The sequence below is a fragment of the Electrona antarctica genome (assembly GCF_951216825.1).
Source record: "Electrona antarctica genome assembly, chromosome: 12".
In the NCBI taxonomy this organism is placed as follows: Eukaryota; Metazoa; Chordata; class Actinopteri; order Myctophiformes; family Myctophidae; genus Electrona; species Electrona antarctica.
The window spans coordinates 45242317-45255731 of NC_136793.1; the positions used below are offsets into that span (position 1 = coordinate 45242317).

General features: G+C 43.2%; 1 protein-coding gene across 1 annotated transcript in view; it reads left to right on the forward strand.

The window, feature by feature from the left end:
• Window positions 1-13415, forward strand: part of LOC306934426 (serine/threonine-protein kinase N2-like) — a gene marked incomplete at both ends in the record, with an annotated part of 33214 nt that overhangs the window by 13863 nt on the left and 5936 nt on the right. Inside the window, 8 exons of the mRNA XM_079516995.1 lie at window positions 353-428; window positions 1466-1661; window positions 3787-3913; window positions 4622-4672; window positions 5366-5457; window positions 10105-10281; window positions 11867-11929; window positions 13012-13088. Coding sequence (XP_079373121.1) covers window positions 353-428; window positions 1466-1661; window positions 3787-3913; window positions 4622-4672; window positions 5366-5457; window positions 10105-10281; window positions 11867-11929; window positions 13012-13088 — 859 coding nt within the window. The remainder of the gene's footprint in view (window positions 1-352; window positions 429-1465; window positions 1662-3786; window positions 3914-4621; window positions 4673-5365; window positions 5458-10104; window positions 10282-11866; window positions 11930-13011; window positions 13089-13415) is intronic.

Sequence of the window (13415 nt, forward strand, 5' to 3'; positions counted from 1 at the left end):
TCGTCTTTACAAACACCTAGGTTTTTGTAGAAGGTTGTAATGTGCTCTACACCAAAGAGCCCAGAGTGGGAGGGCAGTTTGTTAACCAGAGACCATCTGGTTAGGATGCCTCTCGATGCGTCTCCCCTAGGGAGGTCCTCGAGGCACGTCCCACTGGGAGGAGACCACGTGGCAGACCAAGAGGAAGTTACGAATGTTGCTCGAGAAAGGGAAGTCTGGAAATGTTACCACCACGACCCGATTACGGATAAGCGGTTGAAGATGGATGAATGGTTTTGACAAACTGTGATTTCCCCCACTTCTTTTCCAGTTTTAGTTTTTCCAAATAATAATTTTCCTGGTCAATTTACAGATTTCATTCATTGACACCATCGTCGAGCGACAGCCGAAACTGAGGCGACAACGGTGTATCTTCACTAAAGAGAAAGGTGTGTATGTGTGTCTCATTAATTATATGATGTCAATGGCATGATGACGCGTGAATTGGTCTGTTTCCTGAGCTTTCACATTTAACCCATTTTGGGCGGGAACCCCTTTTGGTGTTAGCATTATGTTATGATTTAGCTATTTTTTTTAAATCGAAGAACGACTGACATAGAAACATAGCTTTTTCAGAAAACTGTCAGGATGTAGAAGTCATTTTTAGAATCTGATCTCAGGTCAAAATGGGTTAACAGGTTCCGTCCATCCGACGTGTCCACACGTCATAAGCAATCCAACCGGCGGGTTGCAAGGACGTGTGTACACGTCCTAGCGCATCTTCAATGATGTCAAACGAGAGAAGAATATTCTGAATTTTTTCCTTTTTTTAAATTTTTGAGTTGGACTCCAAGGCCACCGTACGCTTCGCTTTTCGTTCATGCGTGGTCCGTTCACTTCCCCGTTTACCGCTGCAGAAAGAATGCCTCGTCTCTCCTAATCCAGGGCGCTCTCCGTGGTTTTGATCTGATGGATATACTAAGCTCTAAGCCCATTTCTGACTTCTCACCTGCCTCTCGTTCAAAAATATGAACGCGAGGGATCATCAGCGACTTTTATCGGATTATTAGCGAGGTAAGCAAGCAAAAAAATATCTCCGTTTTTTTTTCCGGAACAGAAGGCTTACAGAGTAAAAGCGGCCATGTCTTCCCGGCACCCCAGAGCTCCTATTTTGAAGGAATCCCGGGGCTGATTGTGATTAATGCGTCACCACAGCAAACCGCGTGTGCACCTGCTGCCTACTCTCTGTCGGTCTTGTTTTTTTTAAATGTTTTTTTTTAATATATTTTATGGAGGGACAGACAGTAGGCTGACAGGAAATGGGGAGAGAGATGGGGGGGAAGACATGCAGTAAAGGCCGTCGGGATCGGGAGTCGAACCCGCGGCACACTGCCAGGCTGGATTACCAGCCAAGGTGCCTGGACCACTGAGCCATGACCCAGGCCGGTCTTGTTTTTTTTAATCGATGTTCTTATCATTCATCCAGGGAAGAACTTCCTCAGAGCAGCTCAGATGAACATGAACTTCACCACGTGGGGTCATCTGATGATGAGCGTCCTGCCCCACTACGCTACCTTCTCTACGTTCAGCTCGTCCACGTCGTCGTCTCCTCCGGATCCTCTGGCCAACGAACCGCCGGGCACGGAGAGGAGGGACACCCAAGCACACGTCCCACTGCCACGGTCAGTGACAAAAACAGCAGCATCAAACACCCATTCCACCGCCAAGGCCAGTGACACAACGGCACAATGACCTTTAATTGGTTTCCCCTGCAATCCATCATCATAATGTCCGAGCTAGCCGGATGGATGCGCTTGTATGACCTTGTATATATTTATTTATTTATTTATTACTAGACAAAAGCGGCGTCTGAAATTGTTCCACCAAAGACTGTGCCGGAATGTATTAACAGTTTTAATGAATGTATTAACAGTTTTAATGAATGTATTAACAGTTTTAATGAATGTATTAACAGTTTTAATGAATGTATTAACAGTTTTAATGCCGGGATTAAGCGAGCGTCTTCCAGGCTAGACTGCCTATATGTTTAAAGTTGCCTTTGAACAGCCAGTGCACTGATCGTCGCTGAGTTGCTCGTCATGAAAATCCACTTTAAAACGGTTGTTGTAGTGTTGAAAAATATTCCAAAGTGCCGACCACAGCAACAGGCAGGACGGGGCAGCCGCACGCTGCTATGCAACTTTCCCGTTGTAAACCACAGGCACTCAATTTCCCAGAACCCTTTGCACGTCGGCGCGACTGACCTTTTTGCGATGACGTCATCAAAACGTGTCTCATATCCCTTTCTGTCCGAATGACAAAACTGATTAAAAACGTGGATTAAACAATGAAAACATAACTCGGGCAACTCGTGAATCGCAGCGAAAGTGTTCTACAACTAATTAACTCGGGCAAATCGTGAATAGTAGTCAAAGTGTTAAATAAAACAGACTTCAAAGTCTTTTATGTTAGGTTTTTTTGTGGACCATATTACACAATGTTTTCCCCCCTTTTGTTCTGTCCATAGCAAAGTGCCAGCAGTGTTGGGCAGTGACTAGTTACTAGTAATATATTACTGTAATATTATTACTTTACCCAGTAACAAGTAATGTAAGGTATTACTCTGCCAAAACAGTAATATTATATCCACATTACTTAAAAATAGCACATATTACATATTACTTTTTGTTTATGTTTTGTTGGCTGTTGGCTTGAAAAGAAAGATCACTGCTTTATTGTATAGCCTTTTTGGCTGATTGGTGACTCTTCTTCTTATTGAAAACAATTGGATTCAGTTCTAAACGAAGCTGACTAAACAGATTAAACAGATTGTGGTGTTTGTACATGGGTACAGGCTTTAGTTTAGACATACTATTGGTCCGACTGTCATTAGACCGACAACCTATATACCTCAGACCCTAACCGCAAGCACGGGAGCAGCGCGCGTTCGACCGCACGTCCAACCGCTGTTTGTGCACGTCGGTCCGTTGCTGTGTCTAATCTGCGTGTACATCCCTTTTTTGTAATATACAAGTAAGACGCGCGAACGCAGGAAGCGAACGCAGCTCGTAAATTGCAATAACAACAATTAGAATAAATTACGTACTATTTTAAGGTTTTTTTAAGTTCTCTTTTTTATTTCATTTTTAAGATTTTTTTTAAGTTAAGTTTTTTTTAAAGTTTTTTAGTGTGTGTCTATGTGTGCGTGCATGTGTCTGTTTTTTTTTATAAAGTTTTGTTGTTTTTAAGTTAAGTTTTGTGTGTGTGTGTGTGTGTGTGTGTGTGTGTGTGTGTGTGGGTGTGTTTTTTGTGTGTGATACAGCTGCGCCCTCTGGTGGCGGGCCGGTGGTGTTACAGCGTGACACAGACACACAGACAGTTTAGGCCAGCTTCTATAGTTAGTGCTCAGTGCGTTCGCAATAATATATTAGTCTTGATTCCGGGGGCCACTGATTCGGGGCGGCAGCCAGTGGCTCCCCGGCTCTCCCCAGAGTTAGTGTCGAAGTGTCCATGAGCAAGTCTCTGAAACCCCTAATAGCTCCCGATGTGCAGGTTGGTGCCTGCCTTGCATGGTTTCCTCCGGGCATCAGTGTATGAATGTGTGTGTGAATGGATGAATGTAATGCACAATCTATGTAAAGCGCCTTGGATAAAGGCGCCATATGAATGCACCATTTACCATTCCAAGTAATAAGTAATATAATATTATTACTTGTTTAAGGTATGTAATAAGTAACATATTACTCTCTTGAGTAATATTGCCCAACACTGTGTGCCAGTAATCATATTTTTATGTTATGTCCATAGCAACGTGCCAGTAATCAGACTGGACATCAGCGACGATGATGACCAGTCCCGTCAGAGTGACCTTGACCCCTACGCCACCTCCACAGCACAACGATCACCTCCCGTGTCTACACAGCAAGACAAACAGGTGCTGGAACTGCCATGTTTCCAGTCCATCATTTATTCTGACCCCTCCCCGACAAGGAACAGCTGTCCTGACCCCTTTATCCATGAATTATACATTATGGATAATTAGACCGTTATTCCTCTCTCAACTGCTCAATTAATAATCGCTAATGGGTGCAGACGCGCCCGGCAGCCGGCGAAAACTAGAGTTCTCAACAGGCCCGAAAAATTAAGGCCCGGCCCTACCTGGGCCCTCATCAAACACTGTACACTCGAGACACGCTCCATATATGGCCAGTGCAGAATTCATTCCATATGTTGACCCCCCATGCCAAAGTGCCAGCTCTCGCCCAGCAGTCTGCCGTCACCCAGGCAGATGCGTGCACAGCTTCTCGCCCACAGGGCAGTCTTACTGGTAGTAGGGTGTTTGAAACTGTATTTTCTCTTTACAGTCGTCTGTTGGAAGCGATATAACAGAAAGGCATGGAGATGAGTCCGTATCTGATCTGAGGTACACACACGCACACGCACACACGCACACTCACTCACACACACACACACACACACACACACACACACACACACACACACACACACACACACACACACACACACACACGATCATACAAATATGGCAATTATTGTACATGTACACTGAGATCTACTGTAACAAAGTGTGGTTAGATTTATGGCTTTTTTCTTGCCACTTCATTTCCCAATAAGGATGCAGATGGAAGATTTCAAATATATTTCTGTTCTTGGCAGAGGGCATTTCGGAAAGGTAATACGCCGTTTTGACCATTTTAACAATGATATCGTTAAAGGGATAGTTCAGATTTTTGGAACTTAAGTTGTATGAAATACTTGCCATTAATATAGTGGTTGCAACTGTATTAATTGATTGCCCGAGTCCTGTGGTGGGAGTTCTGCTCTGGTTTTGGTGAAATATCAAGTAGTTCCTGTCATTTTGTGGGGGGCACTGGGGGCCACGCAGTAAAAGTAAATTAATCCACAAAACTAACGTCATTTGTATTGTTGACCTATTTCTAAAATATTAGTGCAACTTCCGTTATTTTTTTACCCGTCTATCACACAGAACTATGTTTTTTGTGTCCATATCACTACGCCCAAAAAATAGTTCCATGTGATAGAGGGGTCAAAGTTGAACGAGAGTCGCACTAATATTTTAGAAATAGGTCAACAATACAAATTACGTTCGTTTTGTGGATTCATTTACTTTTACTGTGTGGCCCCAGTGCCCCCCACAAAATGACCGGAACTACTTAATATTGACCAAAACCATAGCAGAACTCCCACCATGGGACTCGGGCAATCAATTAATACAGTTGCAACCACTATATTAATGGCAAGTATTTCATACAACTTAAGTTCAAAAAATCTGAACCCTAACCCTAACCCTAACCCTTTAAGAAAGTTGCCTTTATCCTCAGTGCTGCCTGTTTGCTCCATCCAGGTGCTTTTAGCAGAGTTTAAGAAGACTGGCAAGCTCTATGCAATCAAAGCCTTGAAGAAAAGAGACATTGTGACTCGTGATGAAGTGGACAGGTTTGTGAGATCTTTTATTCATAAAAGCTACGTATAATGTTATGCTATGAATGTTACCAAACAATTCTTGCTTGCATATAATGTAGGCAAACATTTTAGTTTTGAGTCTTCTTTTGTCTGTGCAAAGACTTTGCATCTTTACATCCACAAACAGCTACAGAGATTTCTACTCCGCCACGACAAACAATACGGATTCAGACCAAACCACAGCACAGCCGACCTCCTCACAGTTTTGTCCCAGACATGGAACAACATCCTCGACAAAGGTGGCGAAGTGTGTGCTGTCGCACTGGACATTAAGGGTGCATTCGACCAGGTCTGGCACAATGGCCTTTGTGCAAAGCTCTCCTCAAAGGTCTGGATACAGAACTACCTCCAAGGGAGATCCATCAAAGTTGTGCTTTCTGGTCAGTCCTCATTACAACATCCCATCAACGCATCTGTACTCAAGGATCGATTCTGGGCCCATTGTTATTTTCCATCTTCATTGATGTGTTGTGAAACAGTGCGAGAACACCATTTTCCTGTATGCGGATGACTCCACCATCTTCGCACCAATAACATCGCCAAATGGGCCTGAGGTGGCTGCGTCCCTGAACAAAGATCTGGAGAACATTCGGAAGTGGGCTGATGCCTGGAAGGTCACTTTCGAGCCCAGCAAGTGCAAGGCCATAATCCTGTCCAGAAAGAGGAATCCATCTCGACCGGATCTCTTCTTTGGCACCACCAAGATCACGCTCAGCGAGCAGATGGAGGTTTTGGGTCTTTGCATAGACAGCAAACTTACGTGGACCAGCCATCTGTCCAACATCTGCAGACGCGCTGGCCAACGTCTTGGAGCACTGCGCAAGCTGGCCAACAAGCTTGATGCCAAAGGCAGGGCCAACATCTACAAAACCCAGGTCAGGAGCATCATGGAGTACTCCTGCCTAGCCTGGATGAATGCCTCTCTGACCACTCTCAGGCAGTTAGACTTCATCCAAGCAAGCTGAGTCATCGCCGAACAGTTGCAGCAACAACTGTTCTCTACCAGATGCACACTCCCAACTGTCCAGTGGACCTCAAAGCACTACTACCTCAAGCTCACACCTCAGGTCGAATCACCCGGAGAGTACTACCAAGCCACGCCCTGGAAACCCCCAAGTCAAACACCAAATGCCTTGATATGAGCTTTCTCCACTCTGCTATAAGGACATGGAACAGCCTTCCCCCTGTGGTTGAGACATTACATCTAACAGTGTTCATGTCTTCAAGAAGAGGCTGAACAAACACCTCCTCAGTATGTGACTGTAATCCCACAAAGCTCAAGGACTGTCATTCATCCAACATTCAGTTTAGACATACTGTACGCCTGACTGAGTAGCTGCAGATCACTGATAGGCTCTTTGAATGTATTAATTCTCATAGCCTGTATCTGCTTAAGCTTAAAAAAAAAAAAAAAAAAAAAACATATACATACATTATGTAAAGGCTCAAGAACCACCCACTTCGAATGCCATCAATGCGTTGAAAGGGACAAAATCACGCTTTAATCACTGTTTTGACAGCGACGACACGCGTTGTCCAACATTACTAACCCTAACACTAAATCTAACCCTAACCTCATCAGTAAGGCCAAACGGAATCTGCGGGTTTTTTTCTGTTTTTCTGCGGTGACTCCGGAGGAAAATCTGCGGGATTCTGCGGAGTGTTTTTTTTTTCTTTGAAGGTTTTAGACAGTTATCCAGGACTATAATCAATGTGTTTAGAGCAAAAATAACTCTAAATATGCCAAATAAACCTTAAAGTACCACAACAAAGTAATTAAGATCTACCGTAAATCCTCATTTATAATCCGGGGCTTTTATTTGTCTTAACCGATTCTGATACCGGGCTTTTATTGGAAGGAGGCAGCTATAAGAAGGAGGCCTATATTTCTACTTTTCAAACAGATCATAATGAATAAATCACATTTTGGGTCTGTTAGACAGTTAGCACCCTGTAAAATGTACTGGACTCGTTTATTGAAACCAAGTCCTCATAAAAAATTAAAAAGTGCAGTTGCAGGTGCTCACTGGTCATTTTAACGTTTTTAAACTATGATTCCCTGCTTTCATATGACATGAAAAGAAATCCAATGGCAGTCCCTCAGTCAAATCTGGTCACAGTACTATTTACTATCCTATTTATTATTATTCAAATAGGCCGTATCGATGCCTACAGTTAGGCTAATGACAAGTTCAGATGCAAATACTAATAACATAAAATGTAAAATACAAAATGTATGGTAGGCCATTTCCTATAATATCAAAGCAGCTAATATGAACAGTGCAACACTGCAGTGATCCAACTATTGCAACTTCAACGGGGGAGAGAGTCGCGTTAGAGAGTTGCGTTTGAGAGAGAGAGACGCGCGCGAGAGAGAGAGAGAGAGAGAGAGCAGGGGGGGTCGCGTTAGCAACAGGCTAGGCTCACAGCATATCGGTACGTTCGTTCTATAAGGCTAGATCGGCTACCGTCTGGGGTGCTGCTAAGCCCCCAAACGGTAGCGATCTACCCTTTAATAGAACAAACGTACGGGTACATTCGTTGCAGGCTCTGGTTGCATGAAGCGTAGATCTGTGAGCTCGCAGCACGTCATGCCACAAACAGAAACAGCTCTCACTCTCCCTCCGCAGTTAGACTGTGCTCTCGTTGTCCGTGGCCATGAACAGTGCTTATAGTGGCGTTCTCTCCCGAAGTTTGTTTGTTGCGTTGTGCACGAGCAATATGCGACCACCGGCCTTTGGACACTAGTGATGACAGCCAGCCATGCAGTCAGGGCAGCGAAGGTAACAGATACGGCACTTGAAAAAAAAGACTTCCGACAGCTTTTGAAGTTTTGATATAAAGCTATATTAAATATTCTCGTCCAGAGCCTCCAACATATTAGTCAGCAGTAGAGAATGAGGGGAGGAGGGAGGGGCGGGATGCATCCACTGGTTAATATTATGCTGGCCTGGGTAAAGTAAACTACAACATGAACGGGTTAAATTTCCGCGGAAAATCTGCGGCGTTTTCATCGGAACACCGCGGCCGCGTATTCCGTTCGGGCCTGTCATCAGTCTTAACCGGCCACGTAAGTCCCCTAACCTCATATCAGTCTTAACCGGCCACGTAAGTCCCCTAACCTCATATCAGTCTTAACCGGCCACGTAAGTCCCCTGACCTCATATCAGTCTTAACCGGCCACGTAGGGCCCCTAACCTCATATCAGTCTTAACCGGCCCACGTAAGTCCCCTAACCTCATATCAGTCTTAAAGGAGCATTCAGTGATTTGGAAAACCCCCAGTCCGCCCGGTAACAAGATGTGCACATGCACGCACTACAGTGGGGGGGACACGCGACAGGCCAACAGCACACACACCAAGGCCCGCCCCCGCTCGATCATGATTGGCAGAAGGCCCCTCTCTATCCTGATTGGATGAAGGCTGGGCCACCTAGCCAAAAAGGAAACCTACGTTTTTTTTGACGCCCAGGGGTTTACTGGGGACAGGGAGGAACTCCTTATATGGTCAGCACACTCTATAGAGCGTTGCAGTCCCGCCTCCTACCAGGGACCAGGAAATGAATCCCAATGCATTTTTCCCATAGACATTTCAACAAGTATTTATTTAAAGACGGTTACACCGCGGACAAAGCCAACTCGAGTCGTGACAACTCATGACAACACAAACAATATTTTGGACCAAACAAATAATTACAAAGAAGAAAAACAACAAAGAAAGTGTTGTAACCTGCCGTTTTTTTCTTCTTTCTAATTATTTTTTCGGCCTCAAAAATTGTGTTTGTTGTCATGATTTGTCACGACTCGAGTTGGCTTTGTCCGCGGCGTAAACGTCTTTAAATAAATACTTTCTGAAATGTCTATGAGGAAAATGAACGGAGAATCATTTCCTGGTCCATGGTAGGAGGCGGGACTGCGACGCTCTATAGTAGGGAGGATTATCACAACAAAACAAAAAAAGGAGTGATATTTGAATTAAGTGAAATCACTGAATATACCTTTAACCGGCCACGTAAGTCAGTTGACAACGCACGTTGCCGCTGTCAAAACAGTAGCCGTGATCAGCGTAAAGAATGCAGCCTACTGACATGTTTGTAGGTCAGTAGACGGCTATACTGAGAGCATTCGATGCGCTGATTAAACGTGATTCAGTCCCATTTCAATGCATTGATGGCATTCGAAGCGGGAACAAGAACTGGAGAACTACCTTCAGATCTTCTCTTCCAGTGTTGTTTTCGTCGACTAAAACTAAGACGAAAAATGTTCGTCGACTACCTTTTTCTCACTGACGAAAACTAAATGGAAACTACATGAAAACTAACCTATGATGACTAAAACTAAGACTAAGTATACTGACAATTTCGTCAACAAATAAAAACTAGACTAAAATGTTAGGAGGGGACTAGTGGACAAGAGATCCAGTATAAGTCCTTTTACACTTGGTTGCATGCTGAAAATAGCAGATCTACAAGTTCACAATGCGTCGCAGCGCTAGACTAACACTAAGGCACTCCGGGTGACTAAAATGTGACTCAAACTATATGTAAACTATTCAAAAGACTATGACTGAAACTAAAATCAAATGTTTGCTGCCAAAAACAACACTGTTCTCTTTCCACAGCCTCATGAGTGAGAAGAGGATCTTTGAGATGATCAACGCCTCCAAACATCCTTTCCTGGTGAACCTGTACGGCTGCCTCCAGACCATGGACCATGTCTGCTTCGTCATGGAGTATTCGCCTGGTGGCGACCTCATGATCCACATCCACACCAACGCCTTCACTGAAGCCCAGGCCAGGTCCGTTCTCTATCTCACTGTTTCATGTGGATCATGAGGTCGCCTGGTGGCGACCTCATGATCCACATCCACACCAACGCCTTCACTGAAGCCCAGGCCAGGTCCGTTCTCTATCTCACTGTTTCCCAAACTTTTTCACGTCAAGGACCCCCCCAAATTGACACTCGTTAGCCCGCGGACCCCCCATTTGTAAAAAGATATGCCAGGGAACCCCAATAAGAGAAGATTTGTATGGCTCTAGCAGTGATTTTCAACCAGTTTCATTTCAAGTTGACTAGTCTACGGACCCCCCATTTAATAGCATTTCTATCTCTGGGACCCCCAATTTATATTGTAAAATCAATGCTAATTTAACTCTGAGAGCGTACAAATGGAACCATTTGTACACTCTCTGAGTCATTTAGCTGGGGACCCCCTGGAAGTACCCCTGGGGGTCCCCGGACCCCACTTTGGGAACCACTGTACAATCTGTACATCTGTACAACAAAGGTCGGCAGTGTAAAAGTAAAGTGTACAAAGTATCATTACTGCAATACAGAAATAAGTAAAAGTCCGGGAATTCAACATGAACTTGAGTAAAACAAAAGTACATTGGCTTCAAAATGTACTTAAAAGTACCAAAAAGTAGAAAGTACTCATTCTGCAGAATGTCCCATTTCAAGTTTTCAAATATATAATAACATCTTTTGAAAATAGCAGATCTACAAGATCGGCTATTTTCAAATGCCGAAATTAGGGGTGCACGATTATGAAATTATGACCGATATCCGATCTCCGATTATTTGCAGGGTCATATCTGCAGATACCGATTCTGACCGATTCCGATATTATACAGAGGACCACAATGGAAACAAGCCTAGGCCCTAGGCCCAAAGCCTGTTAATAAAGTATTAAATAAATCAATCAATAAATAGTCTATACTCTTTTCCATGAAGTGTCTGTTTATTTTTACTTAAGATTTTATTTGGCTTTTGTTCTAGACTAGAGGTACTCTGCATTTTTTGGCATTGATGATTTTTAAAATGTTTCATTTAAAAAAGAAAATTGCTGGTGAAAACCGATTTAATATAATCTGTATTATTTTGAGACTGTTCTGATACCGATATGGGCATTTTTATGGCCCCATGTGGCCTATTCCGATTATGCTACCGATTAGTCGTGCATCCCTACGCCGAAATGTATAGGGCTAAAGTGGTTGCTGTATGTTTTGTAATAATTCAAACTTCGAGCCAAATATTTTAATAAATAAAAACGATAATACTGTAGCCTATGTCCCAGTTTTCAACATTCACAACCAAATTGTCCCGGTTTTCACCAGAATGACAACAATAACAGTTATTTTCAGTGGGCGCATAGACGTTTGTCATGTTCTTTTCATGTAAACATGCTCACCTAAACGACCAGACAACATGAACTTTGCGTGTCTGAACACAACGCTGAGGCTATTCGCCTGTATGCAACCCCTATGGTGCCTATACATGTGCGCACGTGCGTGCATGACGAACGTGCGCGTTGATTTAAGGGTCCCGATTTGAGGGGGCTGAATGTATGCATATCTAAAACAATTATTTTGTTTTTCATGCAGGTTCTATTCAGCATGTGTTGTGCTGGGTTTGGAGTTTCTCCATCTGAATAAAATAATTTATCGGTAAGTTCTTTCAAACGTGTCTTTTAAGTCACTGCCATTGAGCCTTCTAAAAGCCTCCGATTCAGTCTGCTAGCCTGATTCATACTTAGTTACTCAGTAAATAGCAGATCTACAAGCTCACAACAGGTCATGATGCCCCGCGTTATGAGCTTGTACATCGAGAGGAGACATGCATGGCAAGCTGTCCTTCTCACCTGTTGAGATGCATGTAAAATGACGGGATTTCTCCATAAAAATAATCGATCATTTCAGTAGCAAGAGCTTCAAAATGTCTTAAATCTAGTCAACCAGGCCTGTAGTAGGCTATGCACTGGATAAATGTGCATGACATTTTTTCGATAAACTAGAAATACTAATATAATAATAATAATAATAATAATCAACTTACGACCGTCCGACAGGAGTTTTCATGTAATGCACGGAAGACTACGGTGATTAGTATTATCGCCATCACCTGTCGTGTAACTTTCCTGCTGTGTCATGCAAAATAACACCAACACCTTTGGTCTAAAACTATTTGCTAAACTATTTGGATTGGCACTGGACAGTCGTGGGGCTTAGCGAAGGGCTCATTTAAGGAAATCGGAGGCATCACATGGTAGGGCATTAAGCAACTAGTCGACTATTCAACTAGTCGACTTTTTTTTTCTTTTTTTTTCTTGGCCTCAGGATCAGGTAGATTATAGTTATAGTCACCAATGTACACAGTTTTTAAAATATTTAAAAATATTTATTTCCAAAGTTTTACATAGGTAGTTAACCCATTCTGGACGGGAACCCCTTTTGGTGTTTTAACTAAGCATTATGTTATACTTTAGCTATTGAAAAATAGCAGATCTACAAGCTCATAGCGCGCCACCGAGTGGCGCGCTACGAGCTTGTAGGTCTGCTATTTTTGAAAAATCGTGAAAATGTGGCACAAATCTTTGAATATAATATTCTTTCAGAAGACTTTTTTTTTTTTTTTTACGTCAGGCCTAAATGGGTTAAACAACTAGTCGACTAGTAAACTAGGCAACTAGTCAACTAGTAAAAATGACTAAGTGAATGCCCTACCACATGGATGTTTGTGTCCTCCACAGTGACCTGAAGTTGGACAACCTGCTAATGGACGCAGACGGCTTTGTCAAAATCACAGACTTTGGGCTCTGTAAAGAAGGTGACATGAATGATTTCATAATCGTGAAACTCCATTCAGAGAGCCTGTTGGATTTCAATGAATCAATGAATGCTGCATGTAGCATTGACCAGTAGGCATGTAACGATATATCGTATATCGATATATATCGATATTAATCCCGACGATGTGAATCGATTCATTTTCAAAAATGTTGGGGGGGCTAGTGTGTGATGTGAAATGTGAGCTTTAGTCATATTCCATCATATTCAAGTGCTTTTGGAGAGAAATGATAGGCCTAGTCACTTTCAGTAGTAGAGCACTGTGTAGAGGGGAGCTGTGTGTGTCTGTGACTGTGCCCAGGTGATG